This window comes from Pholis gunnellus (genome assembly GCF_910591455.1).
Source record: "Pholis gunnellus genome assembly, chromosome: 3".
Classification (NCBI taxonomy): domain Eukaryota; kingdom Metazoa; phylum Chordata; class Actinopteri; order Perciformes; family Pholidae; genus Pholis; species Pholis gunnellus.
The window spans coordinates 23233342-23258854 of NC_136529.1; the positions used below are offsets into that span (position 1 = coordinate 23233342).

General features: G+C 42.7%; 3 protein-coding genes across 3 annotated transcripts; 1 reads left to right on the plus strand and 2 right to left on the minus strand.

The window, feature by feature from the left end:
* Window positions 1–10951: 10951 nt before the first annotated feature.
* avpr2b.1 (arginine vasopressin receptor 2b, tandem duplicate, 1) lies at window positions 10952–12891 on the minus strand (the record flags this gene model as incomplete). Its single annotated transcript, XM_079157052.1, has 2 exons — window positions 10952–11460; window positions 12021–12891. The coding sequence occupies 2 exons, from the start codon at window positions 12889–12891 to the stop codon at window positions 11258–11260; spliced, it is 1074 nt and encodes a 357-aa protein (XP_079013178.1). The 3' UTR covers window positions 10952–11257.
* Window positions 12892–13163: 272 nt separating this feature from the next.
* On the minus strand, window positions 13164–19228 carry trnt1 (tRNA nucleotidyl transferase, CCA-adding, 1). Its single transcript, XM_079157050.1, has 8 exons — window positions 19150–19228; window positions 18830–18959; window positions 17758–17951; window positions 17155–17293; window positions 16932–17058; window positions 16629–16822; window positions 15189–15442; window positions 13164–13896 (listed from the first exon to the last, which is right to left on the minus strand). The coding sequence occupies exons 2-8, from the start codon at window positions 18957–18959 to the stop codon at window positions 13651–13653; spliced, it is 1284 nt and encodes a 427-aa protein (XP_079013176.1). The 5' UTR covers window positions 19150–19228; the 3' UTR covers window positions 13164–13650.
* Window positions 19229–19387: 159 nt separating this feature from the next.
* arl6ip5a (ADP-ribosylation factor-like 6 interacting protein 5a) lies at window positions 19388–22819 on the plus strand. Its single transcript, XM_079186175.1, has 3 exons — window positions 19388–19589; window positions 21710–21927; window positions 22275–22819. Exons 1-3 carry the CDS (start codon window positions 19411–19413, stop codon window positions 22448–22450), a joined length of 573 nt encoding a protein of 190 aa, XP_079042301.1. The 5' UTR covers window positions 19388–19410; the 3' UTR covers window positions 22451–22819.
* The last annotated feature ends 2694 nt before the right edge of the window (window positions 22820–25513 follow it).

Genomic DNA, 25513 nt, shown 5'->3' on the forward strand with positions numbered 1-25513 from the left:
TTCAAGCTCTGTTCAGTAAAAATGTGTGGGAGGCAATGATGTCATCTTGTAAAATTTCATTTTTGGGAAGAAATCGGATCATCAGGAATTATCAATAAATTCGCAAAAAAACAGTAAGCCGAAGGGAATAAATCAGAATCAGAATGGAGTGTGTGTCAAAGTACAAAACAGATTTATTGCTTAGTTTTTGTTTTTTACTGCTATTGAGAACCGTTGAATTTTCTTTGTATTGGTATTACATTTCTGGTACTGTGACATAGAAATAATATAGCAGTTGTGCTTCTTAGAAAGCAGTGTGGTGAAATATTTAAATCTAGTAAACTGGGTTGCCTCTGCTGATTCAGGTTCTACAATTGAGAGCATTAAGACTGTCTCTCACTGCACTGAGCAAGGTTGTCAGTTTTGAAAGTGTGATGAAAACAGAATTAATCATAACCACCCTGCAAAGAGCAACATTGAATTTAAATAGATTCTTCCTAAGGCCCTTAGGCTGAATCTATGTAGGTGGGGGGGAAAACATAGTCAATATGATTACAGTGTACAGTGTACAAGTGTATTTTACTTTCATATAAGGATGAGCTGTCACTTCTGAGAAGCATGAAAAAGGGAGAAACAAATGTGAGACAGCGCATATTTATTATTTACAATCTGTTCAACAGAAATAAGGTCTTCAAAAGTATAGGCTACTTATTGAGATGACATGCTGTCGTTCAGATACAACATTTTATTTGGATAAAGAAGATTGTGAGGTGTACGCCACTTCCAACAAAGTTGTGATCTGTACAAACTAATTTGACGGGAGAATGTGTCAGCAGATGATGAAATATAAATTTTGAGGACATTTTTTTCACTCCATTTCATGCATCTTGGTCAGATTAAATAGATATCTTAACACAAAAAAGGGTAAAAGTGTAAATGCATGCAGGAAGCATTCAAGATGCATTAATGGAGCCGTGTAAGTCACTGCACTGTCGAGCAAATATTTCAAAATAAGAGTCCTGTTTAGCTAAAAATAAATATGAACTTTTTCATTTCTTTGACATGTTGTACAGATAAAGACACAGCAACTGTAGTTATAGTATGATGTCAATATACAGTCAAAAGATCATGGTCAGGTCTATTTTTGCCGTGAACCATGCGGCTACTACTACTACTAATACTACTACTACTAATAATAATGATAATAACAATAATAATGGCTGAATTACATTTAACTGCTACAGTTTCAGGGTCCAGGTGTTGGACCCACTGCTAATGACCTACTGTCATGGTTTACTGGGACACTTCAGCAGTATGTTAATGTTATGAGTAAACCAAGCAACACGGCCATCTTCAGTGCTGCATGTTCTTACAAACCTAATTTTCCCTTTTGACGAGAACATTTCAGTCTGCTGTTCCCAAACGTGGCTGTTGCATTACGCCTCCTTGAACATTGCCTCCTTTTGACAAGCGGGAAAGAGCCATATGCTCCCTTCTGCCTCGTCTTGCTGCCGTGCGCATCACAGGGGTTCGACTGTCTGTGTGCGAATGATACGTGAGGGTGTCCTGAACCTGACAATTGTGGCAATCAAGTCAGTTGTCCGAGCCCATGCACATCTCCGCGAGATGGAGAGTCCCCGTCGGGCTCATATATATATATATATATATAGATATATATTATATCTATATATATATATCTCTCAACACTGTTTCAGCCTTTAATGCATTATTTAGACACTAGCCTCATGCTCGGATATGCTATCTTTGATCAGGGTGCATTTTTTCCTTTTTGAACACATCAAGGTATTGCCACTGTGGATATTTTTTTTCCTTTCTTTCTTTCTTTCATTTACACATCCCTAGTTTCTGCCAGGCTTTCAATCATCAGACTGTTGGATCATTATCAACCGGAAATATGTCTCCACTCAAAAAAACAATTCTTGGCCCTAATAAACATTAAATAATATTTTGAAGTAAAATGTAACTGAAATGTATGAAATCAAAAGTCTATTCATTCAAACACTTAAACATTATGTAAATATGCTTTAGAATAACCTGAATGTAGTCAAATCAAGTACTTTTTACTTGACTGAATCATAAAATGACGCTCTGCGTAAGGAAAGTCACTTCACCGACGTGACACGTGAACTCTGAGTGTGGACTTGGCATTTTAATCAGATTCTGACAGACCGAGCAGGACCAAGCTATAAGGTAAGTTCAATCATTTGCCATCTTAAGCAATGTGTTATTTTGTGCGACGTTGCTTCCAAAGCAGACCTGCGGTAGAGAACACTCTGCTTGCCAAGCTGCTGCCGCTCAGGCTGCGTGTGTCAATAGCAGGTAGGTAGGTAGACTAGCAGGTAGGTAGACTGTCTACCAACCTGCTAGTCTACCTACCTACCTGTCTGCCTATTTCATTGTAAGAGGCACATAATAATGCTGTTGTATGTACCGTACAGAATGCACACATTGTGTAATGATGTGTCGTGTAAAAAAACAGCCATAAGTGTGTGCAAAAAACAAAATCAAAAACAAAAAGTGATAATTTTTTATGAAACATTAGTCCTGTCAAGCATTAATTGTGTGAAGTTTGATTTGAATTAATACTCAAGTACACGATCACATGTGCGCTAATGATCCTGTTCCCCGCAAGGCACAGGTTGTTCATTTACATGCAGCCTCCGCTCACACTGCTTCCTCCCTCGAGCACTTTGCTTTTGCGCAGAATGGCGCCTTTAAGAGATGAAAACACTGGTCAAACTACTACTAATTCAGTCTAGGTATTGTGTTTTTTACATTCTAATGTCACACTAAAGTACCCACCAGTCTCCCTACACAAACAAAAGAAGCTGATCATATACATCTTGTCACTCTAATTAGCCCAGACATACCATCTACAGGTAAGTATAGATACCAACAATATATGTACAAACAATATTAAAATGATTTCACCAACCCAAAGATATCAATAATAATTTACAAATATTTACAATCCCTATAAATAGAGTAAATTATAAACACACAATGTATCTAAATAAACAGAGCAACACATATTTTGACTTCCCCCCTACCTGCTTCCTGTGGTTGGTACTTCCCGGAACGATAAATGGGTGCTCGAGCCCCGGGGGAAGTATTTTGCCCGAACACCCTGGGAAGAGGAAACAGGCAGAGTTGAGAAGTTGCAATATTTATGCTAACTTTTATCCTTAGCTTGGCAATATATATACACGCACTCTCTATTGTTCTGCCACATAACTAATTAGACATTATTACAATCTGGTCTGTTCAATCAGTCACTGCAGTTGTCCATTTGTTTGTTCCCAGGGAGAACAAAAGGAACATCTCCGTGTCCCAGCTGTGCACATGGCTCCCAGCATCCACAGTTAATAAATAAATACAATAAACTTGTGTTCTCCTGAGCTCCTTCATCATCGTTACGCCCCCCCCCCCCAGCAGGGTGTGCAGCCCCGTTCTAATTCCCAGGTCAAACACCGCCGCTTTGACCCGCCTCTCGGCCTACTGAGGCTCACAGGCCTCACACAGACGGAGAGAGTAGACAGGCCACAGCAGGGTGACGCGTGCCTTCGGCTGCATTCATTCAAAAATCCGGCATCGTCCCACAGATTTGTGAGGAGGTGCGGATGTGTTTATTTGTGCTTTGGAAGGTAACTGCCGTGAATTCACTCTTTATCTCGCTCAACCACCGTCTCTCTCTCTCTCCCTCTTGTTTACACCAATACCAATAAAACACCAATAAAACACCAATAAAACCCCACAGTGGTAAAAGAAAAAGTCTAACATAACTAAACTATGTATCTGGCATAAGTATAGATCTACTACTAGTACAAATCTACTTCTCGTCTACTACTTAACGGGGTAGTTATTCTGTTTCCCTTTGGTTGGTCACTTTCCTTCACTTAGCTGATAGTAGGCGTTGAACCAAGTCCCTCTGCCTCTGTCCTGGGCCATATTTAGTTTGACCCACTCCAAACTCTCTCTCCTCTTCTCACCTGTCTCACATTGTTATACAGTTTACGGTCTCACGACACCTGAAGGGATGGTGTGTAGGATTTAGTGGCATCTGGTGGTGGGGTTGCAGATTGCATTAAACTGAATCTTTTCAAGTGTGTCGGAGAGCTACGGTGGCCTTCAGGTAATGTAAAAAACGTGAAAAGCCAGTGTTTGGTTTGTCCGTAACAAAACCTGAACACATATCAAAATCAATGAAACCCAATGTAAAATATGTATAAACGGGCCTACTGATAAAACCCAAAATAAATCATAAAATTAAAACATGCAAATTCAAGTGAATAACTTAAAAGCTTTAAAAAATGCCACGACATTAGCAGGTGCAGCTTGCCATCAAGATGAAGATATCCTGGGGTGATGAGTCTGATAAGTGCCTTAGGCATGAGGTGAAATTATCACTGTTGGGTTGCAGGCGACCTGTGCTGGTGCATCTTAGGTGGTTCAGCTTCAATGAATTAGAAAAAAAAGGCTTAGGGTCCAAATTAACAGATATAATGTCCATTTTTGCCGACCGACAGCAATGGCACATTCGCAATTACTTTTAGACATGCTAGCTTAACCAAAGGGAGGAGAGCATCACAACACACGCTATTTCCGGGTATTTGCAGCTACGTCACGCGTGTATTTTGTGTGTCATTAATTAGAGACCCCCCCCCCCCCCCACCCCCACCCCCGCTGCAACAGGTAACCCGAAACTATGAAGACATATTCATTCACGCTGTATAAATATAACTATAAGATGACTCAGTCACATACAATTAATACAGTAATTTAAAAAAACAGCTGCAGTCTGTATATGACTTTTATCTTTTGGTGATAAGAAGATTTCTTTTAAAATAATCTGAGGTGAACTTGTAGCTCATAATGATGGGATTCCTCCTTCACTTGTTGAAAACTGTAACTTTACTTTACTGGTAAGTTCATCCTCCACAGTGCTGGAATAGTCGATGTATAATTAAAAAACAATTAATATGTGGGTGACAGTAAACTAGAGAGTGACTTCCATTATTTTTTCATGAGACCCCAGTGTAAGAAAGGTTTTCCCTTCACGATCATACGGCTTTCAGGTATGTAGATGAAACATAATAAATGAAGCTGAATGAATCTCATTTGGAAGGAATCACAGCGTCAGACACAGCTGGTCTCGCTAAGTCTACAACACTCGAGTGTGGTTCGAAGTCTCCATGCTGTTCCAGTATTGATCATCTATTCTCTCCTGTGCTGTGACAAGATCAACATCAATATTGCCTCGCTCTTAACACAATGATGTTAGATCCAGTCACTTTGAGAAGAAGTCATGAAATGGTAGAATAGATGAAGCTTGTGTTTGCTCCAGATCAATATCTACAATGGAATCTGGATCTGGACATACGAACAAGAAAAAAAAGCTTTAATATCTTTCTTGTTTGGAACGCTTTATATGTTCTTTTTAGGGATGTTTTGTTTATCTTCCAATGATTTATTTTATTCAATCGGCAAAATGTACAAATTGTCTGTTGAAAAAGAGGTTTTAGATGCAGCTGAGAAATTCACCGTGCTACTAGACACGGTTCTTTCATGTCAGTCCCGAGGTCGACTGTCAGCTTGCCTGACGTCAAGGCAGCAAACATTCTCCTATCAATCTGCCAACAGACCCATCTCCTATACTGCCTTCTCTCATACAGCCGCTGACACTAACATTACTCTGAACGTTGGCTCTAAGAGCTTGTGATGATTGTCCCCCGATGGTTCTGGCTGAGGTACAAGAACTGGAAGACATCAGGATGTCAGTGCGCCTCTCTTCCTCCTCATATACAGAAGTAAGTATTTAACCTGGTTGAACTTCCCATTGTGATTTCTTTAACCGATTGAAGAATACTTTCTAAATCTCACACACATTTAGGTAAATCAATATTTGATTACAGCGGACAGGTCTGTATCACCTCTGCTTTTTCCTCAATATTCTTTGCACAGCGGCTAAAGTGATTGTGGTTCGTAAGTGAAGCGAAAGTCTCCTGCCACGGATGTTCGAGTGAATTGCCACTCCGGGACATTCACATTGTTGTGTTGAAGTCATAACAGCTTTTTTTCTGTTTTTTTTTTGCTGAAGTGATTTTACCTTTCAATAAGCATTCCACTAAACATATCACTTATATATAAATGAAGGTGTCGGCGGAACAGGAGAGAGTGGCCGGGTCTGGAACGACAAGAGAGTTAGTGACATGGTAAACCGGGCCGAACGAATGAATGAGCGACGGATCAGCAGGGATTCGTGACACAGTTTTGACAGGAGAAATATTTACAGTAAACAATAATTATTTCCATGCACTCCAGCTCATGTCTACACACTGTGCACCAAAAGCCAAATGGAGTTCTTCACCCCGCTCTGATAAACGACCACTTCACCAACCCCCCGGGAGTTGAATTAACACATTTAGATACACTTATTATCTACTTGGTGGGTTCACCATTCATTCATTCATTCATTCATTCTTCAGAAAAGACAGGAAAATTGAAATAAATGCAACTTTTTCCGAATAGTTTTCCAGCATACAAACTCAGAGCACTAGCCAAAGCACCATGAAGCTGCTTTGAAAGGAAAAGACCACAGGCACCAGTCGTTTTTTTCCCCACCTCACTTATGTATTCTATTGAGCAACACCTGCTGCATAGCTGCTGATTGAAGTGCCTCAGAAGTTTTCCGGCCCACTCTCTCATCATCCTTTAACCCTCCCCCCACTGTCTCTGTCTCCTCATCGCCACCTTCACCTCCTCTTGTTGTCGTGCGTTCCTTTCCACCCCTCTATCTCTGTTTCTTCTTTGGCACTTTGGATTTCACACTCTCCTCTCTCTCTTTGCTTTTGCTGCAGAACACTGAGTGCTCTGCAGCCCATTTGCTGTAGTTTCAGCTTTGTCGCTGGCTCAGGCGCCGCCATGTTGAGAGCCGTTTAGGGGCAATCGAAAGGCTCCAATCCTCGTGTCTTGCACCTTTAACTGGTGAGGATGCTGACTTTTAGCCTGGGACAGGTTTAGCTTTAGTCTTTTGGCACGATATCATACTGTGAGTGTAATCAAAATGTGTATTTATTTACATTTTATATTTATCATTGTAAACTTCATATATGTGAACAGAAAGCTTGACAGACATATAGCAACAGCAACTCAGGGATGTGGAGCTTAACAAATGGTCAGTTACTGTTGTGAACCAATGAAACATGATACCGCTTTGTGAAATATAGTCGTGCACACGCTTGTCACTTCCCAACCTTTCCTCAGCTCAAAGCTACATGTAGAAATACCTCAGAGTCTCTACATCTGGGCCAGCTCTGATAAATGAACACATCCCTCAGACCCGGCAGATAATAAGGAGTCAGACCTATTCCTGGGACTGGAAGCCATCATGAGCTCAAAGCCCCATTTCATTTTAATTAAGCCGAGGTCAGGACCATAAATTATACCGGTCTTTATTCATCTTTGCAACCTCTTAAAAATGTCATGAGAAATTCAGTCTTGCACGACATTAAAGCCCCTCAGTAAAACATCTGTATAACAGCAGCTTTGGTGTATTCCCCCCCCCCCCCCTTGTCTGTTATTGAATATGTCTTTAGTGTAAACAATCCAATCATCCAATATGGAAAATATACATTATGCATCATGTGCCATGATTCCTATCATTACAATAGACATCCGTTTGATTATTTATGGCATGCTAATGAACGCTTCCTCTGCATGACATGCGCAGCTTATCTTTCCGGACACTGAGCAACATGTGCTCTGCATGTCGTGTTTATTGACTTCAGGGTGAAGTTCAGCACGAATGGCAGCAAAGTCTTTACACCGTAAAACATTGCAAGCTATTGTTGTTTCTGCTAAGGAGCAGATCACACAGACAAGGAGGGGTGCAGATGGCTTTGGTGTTATGAAAACATGGCAACACTTTCTGGTTCATATTCCTCCGTCAGAAGTGTTTTTCCATTAAAGGTGAAGTGCCACTAGAAGATCTTTGTATGAATATTAAGCGGGTCAAGCAATTCGGTATTTAACATATTGACAGCACTTGCATGCATAAATAAACTAACTTCGTGCTTGTATCATTTTTAATATGCTTTGTATCAACCGGTGTCTACTCATTTAGAAATCAGCAAACGTTTCTACTTTGACAGCGGCTCTCATTTACATCTACATTATTGCACTTTTTTTCCTGATCTATTGTATTCCTGATCGAGGAATAATAAAAGCATATATTATGTATAAGAGGCCTCTTATGTTCACAGCAGTGACACCTTCAGAAATCATTTGCAGTTGAACATGCATCATCTTTAAGCCTCAATAAATTGCTTTCTGACCACAGACGTAGGTCACATACATAATTAAAGAGTGTGAGGTATATTTTCTTCTGATCATGACTGCAAATATAGGCTTACATCTCGAAAGAAATGCTGGTTGAAACACACTTTTTACAGCATAGCGTTTGTGTAGAGACCTGCCACTTGATTTGAGAGGTTCCGATTGTATTTGTCTTTTTATTCTTATTAATAAATTCCATTGAAACAGAAACAACAGCGAATTCATCCCACCAACTAACTGTGTCTGCGTAGCACATTCTTGTATTACTTCTGCGTATGTATATAGTACTCCATTGTTATCCCAAAAAAAAAAGTCATATATTGCATTGGGTCATATTAATTAACTGTCCACCCACTGTCTACTGAAGATGATTGCTGTAAGTCGTCATTGCAGTGTAAACACAGAAGTTACCAGACATGCTCAGTCTGCTGATCGTTGAGCTAACTGTCACGGATATTAAAAATGCAGTCGTGGAGTTGTCTCTGAATAAATAAAAATACATATTTTTTCTTAAACATGAGACTATTTAACTTTGCCCTGTGTGATATCGAAGCATTTTACGAGGAGTTAGGCTCTTGCAAAATTAGAGTGCAAGCCCGTAAATGTGCTTTGAAGCCAGCGTTCTCAGATATTGTTGTCCTAATTGTAGGGTTCAGCGATAGTACAATATGTTCTCAATGGTGCAGCCACTGCTGATTGGATATAAATGTCAGCACAAACTGTTTCCTACGTAGAACCCTTTTCATCCACACACAGCTGGTCATCAGTAGAGACGGTACACATCTCACTTATTATTATGCATTTATCCAGTCAATATTTCGCAAAATCCTTTGCCTTGTCTGTTGTTAAGGAAGACTTAAAAATTGAAAATGAAAAAGCACTCAGAAATGGGACAAAAGAAATCCCTATTTCCATTCTATCAGTCTCTGTGTTACAGAACAGGAGAGTGGCTTCTCCTCAAAGAAGAATACACTGCGGTGACTGAGACACACATAATGTCACAAACGAAGTCACCTGGTGAGTTTATATTTGATTTGAGGCATTAAAGTCCCCACGGAGGAAACTGCAGCACTCTGAATTGCTCAAAACATTCTCTACATCTAATTATTGTGAAATTAATTCCTAGCTTTCCTCTAAACGTCTTTCTGTGTATGAACCGAAGAACTCAGTTAGTCTTTCATTTGTACTAAATATCTAGACAGTAATTTGAATGGAATCCAAAGTATTCTTGATGATTCCTCTTGTTTAATACAATTTGTCTAGTAAAACATAGACAGTGCTGTTGAGAAGAAAGAGGACAGACATGTGAAAAGGTCAGTTTATTTGCTAACACCTCAGAGATCATCGTAAAGGTGGAAGAATGTAAACATGTTGCGACATTGATCACCGAGCATCGAGCTGCATATTTGAAGATACTTAACACAGACCCATCTGTTGTGCGATATGACTATTTAAACCAACAGATATAGCATTATCATACATATGATCGTACACACAGATTTTAAAATAGACTGAAGAATCACATTCAGAGGACATACGACACATGCGAACTATTACATATTTACAGGAAAAACAACACTTATATTTGAGTAAAACACGTTCACATCACAGTTACATGAATCTTTGACACAAAAAGATTACATTCAAGGAAATAGACGTAATAACTTTAATGCAAATGTTCTGTCCATTTCAGGATTCTTGTTCATATTTGTCTCTCTAAGAAAATAACCTGATCCATATTGTCCTGTGACTAAATACAATTAGTTGACTAAGTAATTAAAGTATAAAGCAATTAGTGGCTCTGTGATGCTGTACACCGGGCTAATGTCAGCATGCAAACATTTGCATAATAACAATGCTAACATGCTGATGTTTAGCAGGTATGACGTTTACCATCTTAGTTCCCTGTGTTAGCGTGCTAACATTTGCTAAGTAGAACTAAACACAGCTGAGGCTAGTGGGAAATGGGAATGTCATTAGTTTTGCAGGTATTTGGTCATAAACCAAAGAAATGGACCAAATGTGACCCGATGATGCTCTTAGAGGGGAAGTTAGGGGATCGCCAAAGTTATTAAAAATTATCCTCTGGGGATGATAAAAGCCTGAGACAAATACCATGGCAATCCATCCAATAGTTGTTCACCTCATGTTGGTGCTGGAGGAGAAGTTTGGGGATCAACAAAGTCAGTAGGATTCATCCTCTGGGAACCATGAATGTCTGTACAAAATGTCATGGCAATCCATCCTGTAGCTGTTGAGGTATTTCAGGCTGGACCAAATATTTTTTTTAACATGGCTAAAGAGATCTTTAAAAATCATTTGATATTTGAAAAGTATCCGTTATGTGACAGTGACTCCATAGAAACCCTATCATACTCAAGACTTCACTGTAATATCCTCTCTCAGGACTAGTGTGTGAGTTTCTACATGAAAGCCTTTCATTGATTGTTCATTTCCACAATGTGGTCTAACTATAATAAACCTACATATAAATCTTCATACAGTCACTGATGGTGTTGCCAGCTACCTTAGCAACATTTCCATTGAAGCCAGGGCCATCAGACCTTCGCGTGTGACACGCAAATAACACAAATCTGTGTAATAGAATATGCTTCAATTTTATATATTTCTAGAGATATTGTGGTAAGTTGCTGTGTCTTTCCAGTTTAACCGCTACCGTGGTGGTAGCGCAGCAGCTAGCTGCGTTTGGACGAGCCGCTGTTTGTGCCTGACCTCTGCGGTAACTGAGCAGACTCCGACTCCAAATGAGGTCAAAAAACCAAGATGGCAGCGTCTGTATCCACAATGTATTGGCTTCATTTTTGCACAGTGGGAGGAAATGGAGACGCGTCGTCCATCTGTACCATCTATGTGTTCAACAGGCAGGCTTGAGGGGAGATAAGCATCTGAGGCGTCAGCGCCTTTAATCCGACAGACTCTTGAGGCTGATGTAAAGGGAGCTGACCATGGTGGCCTCCTCCAGGATGGACTCCTTCCGATCGGGCTGACGCACACAATCCAGGGCCACGAGCGTCTTGGGCAGTTTCCCACTGAACAGCATGTAAATGCAGGGGTTCGCACAGCTGTTCAGACTGGCCAGCAGCATCAAGATGGTGAAGGTAACAGCTGGAAACAACAGAGGAGCAAGTGAGAAAAAGAATCAACTGTGCCTTTAACTCTGACATTTTGAGCCATTTTACTATGAAGGACCAATTTCTAACTTTGAAGTGTCATCAATTAGACTCCATTTCCCCAAATTTAAATTTCAAGGAATGAGGAGCAATATCTAATGTATTGCACTATTTTCTATCAGTGTGAGTTCATGTGGAGATGACCCCTTAATATTTGTATTAGTAGTAGTAGTATTATTAGATACAAAAATGTTAAGAGGAAGATGTTACTCTACCTAAACTCATTCACAGGGAATTAGGATTCCAACATTAAATCAATTAAAATTATTTTTGCAGTATTGCCATTCAATAACCGAGGATATAAGACTCATTTCTTTTCTCTGAAAGTGTTTTTCATCATCACAGTGATGGTGTGCAGTGATGACAGTAAAGATTTGGCATGCCGTGCATTCTCATCTCAGTTTGAGAGATGTTTGTTTTGGAAAAGCTGAATTAAATATTCCCAGCAAGAATGTGTCTGTTTTTCAAGTGACATCCCAAACCCTGTCCTCTTACTCTGAGTGGGCGCATCAACGTCCCACACGGACCAGAGCTGCACGGTGAAGAAAGGCGTCCAGCAGATGATGTAGGCGAGCACGATGACCACGGTCATCTTCACCGTCTTCACCCTCGCCTTGGACACCCCTGCCACGCTGCTGGCTCTGGAGGACAGCGGCTGACCCGCCGGTGCCGCCTCCGCGACGTGCTGCGTCTTCATGTGAAAGTTGCTGCGCACGGTGTGGCAGATGCGCACCTGGCACACGATCACCACGAGAACGGGCAGTGCGAATATCACCAGAGTCGTCCAGGTCACGTAGGCTCTGAGTCCCCACGGCTTGACGAACTGCGCCCAGCAGTCGTACACACCGGAAGCGACCTCGACCCGAGAGAAGATGAAGATCTGCGGCAGGCTGCCGACGAACGAGACGCACCAGACGGCGCACACCGGACCGTTCCAGCGCGCCCTGCGCCTCTGGAAAGTCACCATGGGTTTGCAGATGGCTTGATACCGGTCTATAGTCATCGCTACGATCATGTAACTGGAGGCGAACATCCCGACCACCTGCAGGTACTTCACTACGCGACACAGTATGTCGGGCCCGACGAATCGGTCGGTGATGTCCCACATGAGTTGGGGACACACTTGGAAGAGTGTGACCACGAGATCGGCGACGCACAGGTGGAAGACGAAGACGCGCATCCGGGAGAGCTGCTTCCTCCGCTTCCACAGCACCGACAAGAGCGCAGAGTTTAGGAGTCCTGCGGTGATGAAGATGACGGACAGAAGAGATATCTCCACTTGAGCCAAGCGCTCATCTCGCGGCTCATCCCCAGAAAGTGTACTCCCCAAAGTGGTGTTACTGACGTTGACAATGAACCAAGACATGATTTCTCCACAAATAAAGAGCTGAACAGTTATATTCTAGCTGAATCCTGCGGAAGTTCCTAGAAACAACAAACTTGTTGTGGGAGTTTAGTGTGGGTGAGTGTCCAGTAAGCAACAAGTGTTGAGAGACTCCAGGCACAAACTGCAGTGTTGGTAAAGGACAGCGGAGGGCTTTATATCTCCTCATCTCAGGAAGGAGGAGCAACCTCACCCCACACAACGCATTTCTCACAGCGACAAAACACATGAGAGGATGTAAACATAGAGCTTTGTATTCTGCGGTACATTCACTTCAACAAAAAGAGTCTTTTCAATAAAAAGTACAACATTCTCTTTACAGAAAACACAGCGAATAAATGATACACAACCGCAGTTAGACTGAGGAGAAAACCAAAACAATCAAAAACCAATCTTCTGCTTTTCATTGTTGTTTTAACAATGAATATTTTCTGTAGTAACTGAGCATAACAGCTGCTCAGCCAATGGATTTGCACAGAGCTCTGTAATAACACATTTAGTGAAATCGGAGGTCATTATACACATTTTCTCATAAGGTGGCAGCTGTGTTGCCGAGAATATATTGCCCGTGATCTCTTTACATGGCGTCGCAGGAAAAACAAAATTGGCACTGGGCTCATTTAGAACGAAATTGCATTCATCGGCGGCTACGCATTTCCCAGTTCTTGCAGTGTCCTTTCTCAACAATAGGGAGCAATTTGCTCAATCAATATCTGTAATGAGGCCCACTTTCCTCCTCATTTAAGGCTTGATGTAACTGAGGAGTTCATCTTTGTCCATCTGGTAACGACTCTTCTTCCAGATGTCCCGGAGCTTCTGTAAGGCGGCGCCTATCTCCTTGCCCGACGTGACCCCGAGCCGCCTCAGATCGTGACCGCTGACGGGGAAGCGAGGGACGGACCACCTGCTGAGCTCTGCCAGCAGCTTGTCCTCGCCTTGATACTTCAGCAGCTCACACACTTTACTCTGGGAGTCCAGCTCCCGGCTCTGAAAACATACAGCATGTGTGGGAATTAAAGCCCCTGAAAACTTGGTTTTAGATTTTAAGTATTTTTCTATAACATAAACTAATCATAACTTAAAAAAACGTATATTACGGTATTATTACACTCAGCTAATTTGCAGAGTGCTGTCTGATCAGATTTGATTGACAGCGGCTGACGACCGAAGCAGAAAATCCCCCTCACTGTCGTCCCCCTTTGATCATTCCTGGATCCTGATTGGTTCACAGTAATTTGTGACATCACATTTTTCCAGCTGAGCTCGGCCCACTTCAAATCAGTACGAAGAGCACAGTGGGAAAAATACAGACACATACGCGGTGTGTGTTCATGAACAGTGTGTACACATGTAGGACCACTTGACCTGTAATAACAAGACGAATGTGAAGCCTTTGAAGGATTCCAGTTATTCTGTAGAGAGATGTCTCTTTCTTTTTTGACAAACTCACTCATCCTGCTTCGTCCAACTCAACATCTGAATCCTTTCCAATTCATTTAAGCTAAGATATTTATGTTAAGATTTCAACCGTTATGAGAAAAGTACGAAACTAAGAAATTAAACTTCAACATAGCCAGGGAAATAACTAAAATGTATGCAAAACGGCTAACGTACTTGTTATTAAGATAAATGAGAGCCAGAAAACGGTGGTAAGTGCTTGTTGCTAATAATCATACAAAAAAGCAGAGACGATTATTCAAAAAGACATTTGTTGGATCCAAGCACTTGGAAACAGAGCCATCCTGATTTGTCTTTGCGAACTCAATCCTTGTTAGTGATGACGAACACTTCATAGAAAGCCTTCCACCGGGCCACATTAGTATGAGAGGGAACATGTTGCAATCAGATGTGGGTGATGGATGTAGGAGGCAAGTTAAAGAGTGCGATTCCTGCATTTAAAGTGGAGCTGTAATTACAATTAATGTCACAGTTGGTTAATCAGCTGATTATTTGACTCGTTAATTTTCACAGAGCCCAAGGTTACATCTTTAAATAGCGTTTTCTGTCTGCTTACTGTCATAGAAGACGAAGAAAACAAGCAAATATATATATAAATGTTTTTGTATCTTTCCTAAGAAAAAATAATTATAGATTTATCAATCTTTTGACGGACTAAAAAACTATAAATCCACAGATCGTTTCAGCTCTAGTTCAAAGCATGTGTTATCAAGGACCACATTGTTCTGGTAAGTGTCCCAAATATAAATCTCTTCTTCCCTTTTTAATCCTAAAAAAAACCCCACAAGAACGATCGCCAACTGGAGGAGTCTGAGACTTACGTCGAAGATAAAGTCAGTGAAGGGTTTGAGGCTGTCCGGCTCGTCGCCGCTCTTGCTGAGCTCCCGTCGGTGTTTGACCAGGAACAGAGCCAGAGTCTTCTCCTCCCTGGACACCTTCAGCCGGATGTCCATCTTTTCCACCTCCTCTGGGCGGCGGAAGAGAGCAGTCAGGACGGTCATGGGCTTGGGAGAGTGGTCTTTGGCTTTCTGCCACACTCTCTTCATCTCCTCGACGTTGCCATCTGGAGGTAAACCTGAGGAGGTGCGGAGACGGGAGGGACTTAAAACAACGACAGAAACCAAGCACGACAAAGGACTCAAACACATTTTACTGTTGATGACATGTATTGGTATCCTGGCAGATGTCTTCTGCGGTCGCTAAATAGCCTGAGAGGAGTTTCATCATTAAGAGGCATTGAATCCTCTCTATCTCCAGGATGGAAATTGAATCTTTCCTCATTTAGAAACAGCTCCAAATTGTCCGGTTCTTGAGAATTGTTGAGTGTTGACATTACTGATTCCACTTACTAAAGCCTGTACTTTGCAAACAAAAGCCCAATCCTAACGTCACCTCTAGACCCAGAGCATTGGACCCTCAGGGACTAAACATCTGGTAAGTGCTGGAGTGTGAGAGGCTGCAAGGGACAAGAATGGGACGGCTCTCTGTGACATATCACAGTGCTGAGACAACGCTGTGACAAAACATGTCATGCACATGTGTGGGTTTGACACTTTATTATTGTTATTAGTTTTTTTAACGGCCAAGGCGTTTAATAAGGGGCCGGCTCCTGATTTTAACTTCTTCCAGTCTCTTTACTTAAAGAACGGACAAGAGGTCATCGTGAATCAATCAATTGTTTCTTTGTACATTGAGGCACAGCGGCGCACCCAATATATAAGTATGCCAGGCTGAACACCCATGTGCCTGTCCTTCTTGTTTACCAGGTTTTGTGTTTAACACCACAACACTATGAATTGGAGGTAATTCCCTCAGGCAAAGTCTGCAGAAATAAAGATATACGGAAAGTGTGCATAAAGGGCTCAAATTGTCTGCGAGAGAGCCCTCGTGCACATGACAAATTGACAGTGGGACAGACCTGAGCCCTCGCCGATTTAACGGCAACGCTCCTCGAAGTCTGTGAGTGTGGACATTGAGATTGGACTTAATGTTTAAAAAACACATAATACGTATTCCCATTTCCTCCTCTGCTTATAGTCTTTATGCTGAGGTGAGCCAGTTGTCTCCTAGCTCCAGCTTCATATTCGGAATATTCATATATGGGGCTTTTTAAAAGGGCTGAACACTTAAAGCTAATCTAAAGAGTATCATTGTTTTGTTCTGTCCCGTGTTATCCTTCCTCTTTCCTCCTCAGATGCCAGAAGAAAAAAAAACTTTTAAAATCCTTTCATTTCCTCCCCCCCCTCCTCCCCCCCTCTCACCTATGTACTGGGCCAGTTCCAGACTGTACATCAGCTCCAGCAGATGAGCAGCGTGGCTACCAACAACCATCTTCTTCAGTTCCATCCAAATCCGTTCTCCTGATATGGCTGCAAGTCCCCGACCGTTCTCCTTAATAGCAGCCAGCGTCTCGGCCTCGTGGCCGTCGGGCTCCAGGGCCACCCTGCCGTAGAACCTTGGAGTGAATAGAGACGGTTCAGGTCAAACAAATCAGCTCAGACAATCATATTCAATGATTTTCTTCTTTCGCTATTTCAACTAAGTTGAAAGTAGAGTAAGCCCACCTAAAATAGCGCAGTATTCTCAAGTAGTCCTCTTGGATTCTTTGTTCAGCGCTGCCAACGAACCGAACTTCACGATTCTGCAGGTCTTCGTATCCTTTGAAATAGTCATATAATGTGCCATCAAGCCCTATAAAAGACAAAAAACAGTCAACAAACCACAAGTGCAATAAAATGAGTGACAATGTCCCCTGAACTGATACCACATGCACAAACACACAAATACCTAAGAACATGGAATTGATGGTGAGGTCTCTCCGCTCAGCGTCTTTCTGCCAGTCAGTGGTGAACTCCACCTCTGCATGACGTCCATCCGTCTCAACATCCACGCGCAACGTGGTCACCTCGAAGTTCTCATTGTGTAGCTATGAAAAAATACAAAAAAACGCCCAGTAAGCAAAACACAGATTACGAGAGGCTCAGCAAAGACTCCCATAATGCCCTCAGTGACGTTGAACATAGTCCCTCATTCTGAACTCAACCAACTCTCACTTCCAGGTAGTGCAGTATGTCAGAAATAAATAGCTGTGTGACAAGCTGTAAAGCTACCTGATACCATTAGAACAGCGTAGGTGTTTTCTATTTATCCAACCTTATGGAATAAAATAAAATGTTAGAGCTTCCTGCCTTGCTGGGCTGCTAATCTGTGTGGTGTTTTCCCACAATCCATCAGAATGGCTGAGCCATTAACTTCTTCAAATCAAGACGTCAGACCCGCTTATTTGATCGATCAGACAGCATGTGTAAGAAGAAAATGACCCATTTAGTGCTATAGCCTCCCGTGATGCAACCGGCTGGTCCTACACCAATGATCTTGTATGCCTCTTACCCTTGCGGTGATGGTGCCATGCGCCTCTCCTTTGTTGTTGATCATCCTGATGCCAGCTTTTTGGAACATCTGCTTCATCTCCTCTGGAGTGGCCGTGGTGGCGAAGTCCACGTCTTCAGGCCGCTTCCCAGAGAGCAGGTCTCGTACAGCACCTCCGGCGATCCTCAGCTCATGCTGGTGCTTCTCGAAAACCTCTGGAGAGAACAAACGCACATGCACGCTTACAGGAGCTGGGTAACTTTTCAGAGGAAGGGAGTCAGGAGGCACAAACAATCTCACTGGGTGAATCAAACCTGGAGGGACAGAGCTGGAGAAGAAGCTTTCCGAAACATCCCAATTATTATTTTTTCTCTTTCAGTCTTTTTGACTCCGCCTGAGGATTTTTTCACTGAAACAATGACATCATCACCTCTTATTCTGGAGCTATTTTGGAAACGTGTTTTAGCCTTTTAATGCGTGTGAAGTGGCAGTTAAACCAACAATCACAAAATCATCCATGTTCACTCGGATTATAATGGCTGGCCTTAAAAATAAAATGAATAGAGCCTGTTCCAAAGTGGAGCTGTAGAGTGTATATTTACCAGACAAAGAGGGTCTTACACAAAATATTACATTGGTTGCACGATGAGAAATAAAAGATCTATCTGTTTTTTTTAATAAAAGTCAGAATATTTCAGCCTCTGCTGCATAAAAATTGACAATTTTAATGTGTCTCCGGCCCAGAACCCCAACTTCATGTTAGTGCAATACTAACCACCTGAAACGCATACAACATTCCATGGGCAATTATCTAAAAATTGGGATTAAAAAGCCTTTCCGACATGACTTTATATTTGGATTTCATTGAGCCTGGCCATTACTGGTATTGATATTTAAGAGTTGATATCTGTTTAACACACATTTTAAAGCAGAACATAGTACAACACGTCAGTGCACTCTGGTGACAATGTTTCTGAATAATTTCCTAAATCTCTTCCTCTCTTACATCCCTGTGTACTGCAAAGTCTCCTTTGTAGACCACACACACTACCTTTGCTGCCATGCCTGTGAGTCGTTTGGGACCACATCTCACCTGCTAGTGCATTCAGCCCATCCGAGAACAGAGACTGGAACTCACTGGTCTTCAGCTTCATGGTGAAGAGACTCCTCCAACAGACAAATGTTCTACCAATCACACGAGGCCTCAATACTCTGCTCCACATCTGTAACAACATGAAGCAAAAAGTCACCGTATTACATCATTTGAGCTACATCTCGTTGCCAGTCCAAGCGGTCGTTAAGAGGTCCGCGTGCACTTGTCACGGTGTCCACGCCGTGTGTCACACATCTCCAACACACGCGCAACATCCACGTGTCAATGTAAACACACCAAACATAACAGACAGAACTGACCTGCGACTTAAACAAGGAGCTGTTATAACCAGACTACTGTTGTCACTTCATGGTATCCCTCTTTCTGCTGTGAAAGCTTGGCAGGAAGTGTTTCGGTAACTGACCAATAGCGTGAGGTTTCACCCGGCGCTGAGGAGGCGGGGCTTAAGAGAACGAGCTTTCAACAGCTTTCAACAGCTTCTCGCGAGAGTTTAGTTCGATGACTTTTTCCGGCTGATGAAGCGGGTACACTGCACTGTCAAGATTAGTGAACGGGAACAAATGGCTGAAGTGCAGCTGACAGCGCTCAGAACGTGGGACGACTTCTACCCCGGCTCGGAAAGATTCGCCAAACCGGACGGGAAGGATTTGGCGAGATGGAACAACAGGGTTATCAGCAACCTGCTTTATTATCAAACTAACTATTTGGCTCTGGCCATCGCTGTTTTCCTGGTTGTAGGGTAAGTTACATTGTAACTCTATGATATACAACAGCAATACAACAGCTGTCAGGCGCTTGTTTTTGGTTATTATCGTTAAACTTTTCAGGTTGTTTGGGGGTTGCTCGTCACCTTTTGTTGTCATTACCGTTGCCCTGTTAGTGTCAACTTGGATGTGGCCTCCTTTTAAGGGATTAAAGATAATGGTGCTGACGGGATGCAGACTGTTATGTGAGGAAGAGGTGAAAGGAGTCCCATAGGAATGAATGGAAAGATATTGTTCCTCCTATAAAGTGACGCACTGTTATGTGTGAACTGTCTTCTTTCTCAACATGGGAACCAAAGCCAACAACATGTATCCAGTTTGTGCCCCTCATGTAGAAACCCACATTCATTGATTATTAATATAAAAGTGAGGCTCCTGTGATGTACTCATGTGGAAGCACATTGAAATGAATCAGGATTTCCACAAGTCTGTCTATTATCTGATAATAGATACCAGGTAGATTCAATCAGACCAGAGAACACACACGGTTAAATCTAGGAAGCATCTTGGCTTTAAGTTGGCACTTTCATCTAAATCCCAGTTTCCTAAAAATAGCGGTGCCCTGTCACGGTCTGCCCGCTGACCTGCATGATGACATATTGTTGCTCTGGTCATGAAGGCCTCATAAGCCCTGTGTCTTAGTCAGCTGTTGGAGAGCACAGAGAAAACTTTAATCAGCCGATTGGGGAGATCTCCCACTATATGTAGTTACTGTTACGCTTTCTGCTGTGTCGGCACATTCACTCTGTTTGTGATATAGAGGACCAAAACTTGTGACATGTCACATGTAAAAGGACACGCCAGGTTGGCCGCCTGCTGCGCGTCATTAGAAAGCAGGCAGAGGTGATAGTTTGTGTTTGTTTTATGGTTCGATACATCTATGAAGAGGCAACACTAGTTTCTTTGTTGCAGGGTCGTATGTGATGATGCGAGAGGTTCCATCAGATGCAGCGGTTCAGGAGAGGTTTCACACACATCCGACACTTCCTACATGCTCGCCATGACACAGTGCGAGTGAGGATTTGTATCTGAAAGCAGGACTGGTAGTAAAGGCAAAGCTAACCGTCTCTTTCTGTTTGTTTACAAGAGACTTTGCATGACATGGAAATATCATATTGTAAATGTTTACAGCACAATCGATGTCCCTCTTCAGGGAGAGAGTTTTATGTAGTGTCAGTAACACAGATACAATACTATACAGAGGTAGACCTGACTAATAAGGGCATGGCATAAGCTGACATGAGCTTATTAAATATATATTGATATCAGCAAATAAGTCAACCACAAATTGCAGTACAGAAATGCCAAAGATATTTTACATGTTTATGAGGCAACTTTTGAGTAGAACATGATTCTATAAACTAAATAATATAATGCCAAGTACACAAATCAGTGTCCCAGAGGCAGGCTGTGATTGGCCTTTAAAATATCAATGTCTGTGAGTTTTCTTCAGCTTTGTTAGACGTGTTTTCCAGGATCGCCGGCGTTCATGAAGACGAGCCTGAGTGAGTTGATCTGTGAGGTCACGGACTCGGTTTGATGACATCACCGTAGTCGTGCCGAGTCTGATTTTATCGCACAAAGCTTTTCTATCCAAGGCGTCTGTCCAGGCAGGGAGATCACAACAGTAGATGTGATGCTGGCTTCAAATCTATGGCCTGATGTAAATGACTGTGTGCAATATGAGGCTGATTTTTTATTTTTTTATTTTTTTTTGTGTCCCAACTAAATTATTGTGATTGTTTTGGAAATAAATAAGGTTTGGGGGGGTTTCAGAGCTACAACTGAAGCCTGTTTTCATTGTATTCATGATTAGTGGATTAATCATTTAAAATATTATAAAATAGCGAAAATAATAATTTCCCAAGGAGCACCTTTTATTTATGTCCTTATCAGATGTTCACCTGTGGTCCAGTCCTGTTAGTATGAGAACAGACTCATGCTAATAGGCTTCTTGTTGTTGTCCAAACGACGTCTAACCACTTGGGGGAGCCAGTGACCACACACACACACACACACACACACTCCACTTGAACCAGAGCAGTTTCAAACCGACCCCTCTGCTCCTCTCGTGTCCTGTGTTGCTGCCCCGCAGGTTCCTGAACCCTCTGGGGATGTTCACAGCCGTGGCCGTGGTGTCGGGCGTCTTCGCGGCCTCGGTGTGGGCCGGAGAGAACAGAGCTGCGATCAGCGACTTCAAGAGGCACAACCCCGCGGCCTTCGTGATCGCCGTCATGGTCGCCAGCTACATGTTGATCTCTCTGCTGGGGAGCGTCATGGTGTTTATGACGGCCATCACTTTACCTCTGGCTTGTGAGTTCACGATGATACTGTAGCACGCAAATATAATACACACACACGTTACTGCAATATCATTTCTGGCAACAAAAAGGTAAACAGACACATATTAAACTGATTAGTTGAATAAACATGTTTTATGACTTAATAGATTCGTAGTTAGAGGATTGTGATCAGTGCATTTGAACCGTAGGCTTCACATTTCTTTCTAAATCAATGAAACATGTTTTGGACTGAAATCTTTCAGATCTTCAAAGAACCGATGCTCTTAGTTTGACTTGAACAAAGGTTTTACAGGTTTGTTTTTGCCAAGCTTCTTAAAACATTAACATCTTTTTCTCATCTGCTTTTTTTTTTTTCAGTGATATTTGCACACGCTTCCTTTCGCCTCCGCAACATGAAGAATAAACTGGAGAACAAGATCGAGGGAGCCGGTCTGAAGAGGTCCCCCATGGGCATCTTGCTGGAGGCTCTGGGCCAGCAAGAGGAGAACTTACAGAAGATCCAGAGCTTCCTGGAGGGGAAACTGAAGGAGTGATTGTGCACTCGTGTGTTCTTCTTTTTCGCCAAAAGATCTTGACTTTTTGTCTCAATCCAAACCTCTTAAAGTTTGTTTCATATACTGTGTGTGTGCGTGTTCACCCGCCTGTGTGTGTGTGTGTGGGTGTGTGTGTGTGTGTGTGTGTGTGTTTTGAGAAGAAAGACTAATCTTTTATCTTTTCCTTCAGGGTATCTGTCATTCCACTCAGAACTTGTCGGGGCACTTTTCTCAAACGGTGATGACAGACATCTCACATCTCCGCTATGCAATGTGTCAGTGTTCATGTGAAGCACAGCTGCGGACTCCTTTTTTTTTTTTTTTTTTCTCGGTATGAAATCTGTGTTTAATCTTAGTCTGAGAAACAGCCGTCGGTCTCGTCGGCCAAAATTGTGAAAGCAATGCAAGTGTTGCTTTGTAACAAAGAATAAAAAAAAACATTACACAGTCAACACGCATCACTGCCGGGTCTGTACTGTTGGACGCTTTTGATTAATGTCTCCTCACTTAAAATTCTCAAAGTTGACTGAAGTATGCATTTGAAGAGAAAGCGCTGCTTTGTCTAGAGCTGTGGAATACATGTGACTTCAAACACTGATCACTGTGTCAATATAAAGGAAGACTTCAAAGGCGTGCGAGGTCTTAACCCGCGGCCATCAGTATTCCTCCTGAACCTCTTGACTGTTTAATCTTGACAATGCACCCCCCACCCCCAGGGTGATGGATTGGCTAACTCCACTTACCCCAATGCTAATCAATGGGCTGCAGTAGATTATAGAGAGCTGAGCGCTGCACAGTGACAGAGTGGATTCATCTGCAGTCATTCACCTCCAAAAACCCAGAGTTAGTCGCTGCGTCAGCTTCTTCCAGCTGCTTTTTTTTTATTTATTGGATTCCATTTGAAATTGGCTGCAGATAACGACAATCCATGTGGAACGTAGAGCCCTGTTATTTGGTTATGTGGCAACATGACGATAAGAATGATGGGCATTAAAAAGAGTAATGACTTCAGAGGGCTGTGATGTTTTTTCAAGAGTGTCCACGTTAACCCTTTGCTTTCAAAATGACACTTTAAGGCAGCATCATTTCAACCGTAAGGTATTTATCTTCTGATGACCTCTGCATACTCGGGCTCTCCGGGTTAACTTTGACTTCAGCTGCAAGGTTTTCCCGCCTCTGTGCTACAGTGGTGATTGATGTCCTCTCCTGCGGTGCCTCATCTCCATCCATATTGTGCAACTTGAAGGAGTGAACCAGATTGCTGGTGGCCATAAACTCAAGTGAAGTCATGTCTCCCGGGGCACAGTGGAGGCCCTTGTTCAGCTGCAGCTGCTGTTAGGATCCGACCAACACGTGTGCGCTGCCGCACGCCCAACAGGTGCGTGATTTCTCCTCGACGGACGTGTAATCCAGGAGAGGAAGTCACAAACACACACACACACACACACACACACACAAAACAATACTTAACCTTTCTTGGTGTTTTTGCACGAGTCGACACAACTTAACCCAAGTTGTCATTGTGAAACAACCATAATTGCTTCCACAGGTAACCGTCGGTGAGGCAATAGAAGTCAGTGGATGCGACACAAAAACAAACTGCACTAGCTGCTAAGTAACGGCACCGTGCATGCTTTTTGACTTGCAACATCTGTTTAGATTCAACCACAAACAAAACGAGGCGTGGGACAGGGAGTCATCTAGTTTCATACATTCATGTTGTTGGTGATAAACACAGCCCGCCGCCTCTGGGTTGAACCCTTTTGGGTTGACCCCTTCATCCTTCAGCTTGCCTGAGAGGCTTCGGCTTTTGGCCGGCCTAGCCTGTTAGCTGGCCTCATAACTCAAGCCAGCCTGTCAGTGAGCAGATGTGGCTGCTTGGGCCTTCACTCCAGCTGATCATGTGACACATTAACGATGACAGGCTGTGACCTTTGCAGTCTCCTTAGGTTAGCTCTTCGACCATGCATGTTTAAAGAGAAATAGATGCAGCGTTGGAGGCGGACTCCCCATGCTTTTCCTTTGATAGTTGCTCAGAGGCGCATGAAGCACAATAAAAATCAGATGATCTTCTGGCAATGGACCCATAGAGCATGTAACTCCGCCTCCTTGACCTCGGTCCAGCCCACAGTCTATGGTCCAGCCCAGGCGGTTCTGCCGGGTGAAGCCAATGCGTGTCTTAAAACGTGCATTCTCTCTATTGACCAGCAGGGGGCGACTCCTATGGTTGCAAAAAGAAGTCTGTTTCTATAGAAGTCTATGGGAAACGACTCTACTTCTCACTTGATTTATGACCTCAGTAAACATTGTAAACATGAGTTTATGGTCTCAATTGCTAGCTTCAAGTCTTCTTCAATACATCTTGATGTTCATTTTGTAAATGGTGGTCCATTTAGAGTCAAACAGACCATAATGGTATGCTTTAGGTTGGGCTTACTGTGAGAAAAAACAACATGGCGACCTAATAAATCATTACGGACCTCTCCTTCCCAATGTAAGTCTATGGGGAAAAGTCCTTATGGGCCCGGCGATGGCATCACGTGCGTGATGGACCTGGAAACTTTCATTCCACCGTTTGGCCACTATGTAGAGTTTGCTTCAAAAGCCTGGTGCTCTTCCTGCGGGCTTGTCCCATGCGTTCACTGCCTCCCCGACAGAAGGTCATCCGTAGTAGCCCACGTGACCGCTCAGCTAATCCAACTATTCACCCTTCATAACTTGTCTGAGCCATTACTCCCTTGGATCAAGGTAAGTGTGCTGATCACTTTAATCTGAGTTTGGTGTCCTATGGCTGGGTTGACATCCCGTGTGCTCTATGTTGTTTAAAATATGCCGTATCAGGAGTTTCAATACTGACACCAAAACAATACTTATTTCAATACCTTATTTGACAAAACATGTTACTCTACAAAAACTTTTAAAGGACTAGTGGAAGCATCTAACGGTAAAATTTCTACCTTGTGCAAAGTGTGTAAGAGAACTACGGTGGCCCAAGTGAAAGCGCGACGGGCCCTCTCCAGAGTTTGTCCGTTCAGGGCTACTGTAGAAACATGGCGGCTGACA

Excerpts from the sequence above, each read along its gene's own strand:
- trnt1 (XM_079157050.1), bottom strand. The coding sequence starts at position 18,959 with ATGTGGAGCAGAGTATTGAGGCCTCGTGTGATTGGTAGAACATTTGTC. Across the intron at positions 17,294-17,757 it reads ATGGCACCATCACCGCAAGG|CTACACAATGAGAACTTCGA; the intron begins GTAAGAGGCATA and ends ATTTTTTCATAG. Across the intron at positions 13,897-15,188 it reads TCACTGACTTTATCTTCGAC|AGCCGGGAGCTGGACTCCCA; the intron begins GTAAGTCTCAGA and ends GTATGTTTTCAG.
- arl6ip5a (XM_079186175.1), top strand. The coding sequence starts at position 19,411 with ATGGCTGAAGTGCAGCTGACAGCGCTCAGAACGTGGGACGACTTCTAC. Across the intron at positions 19,590-21,709 it reads GCTGTTTTCCTGGTTGTAGG|GTTCCTGAACCCTCTGGGGA; the intron begins GTAAGTTACATT and ends GCTGCCCCGCAG. Across the intron at positions 21,928-22,274 it reads CATCACTTTACCTCTGGCTT|TGATATTTGCACACGCTTCC; the intron begins GTGAGTTCACGA and ends TTTTTTTTTCAG.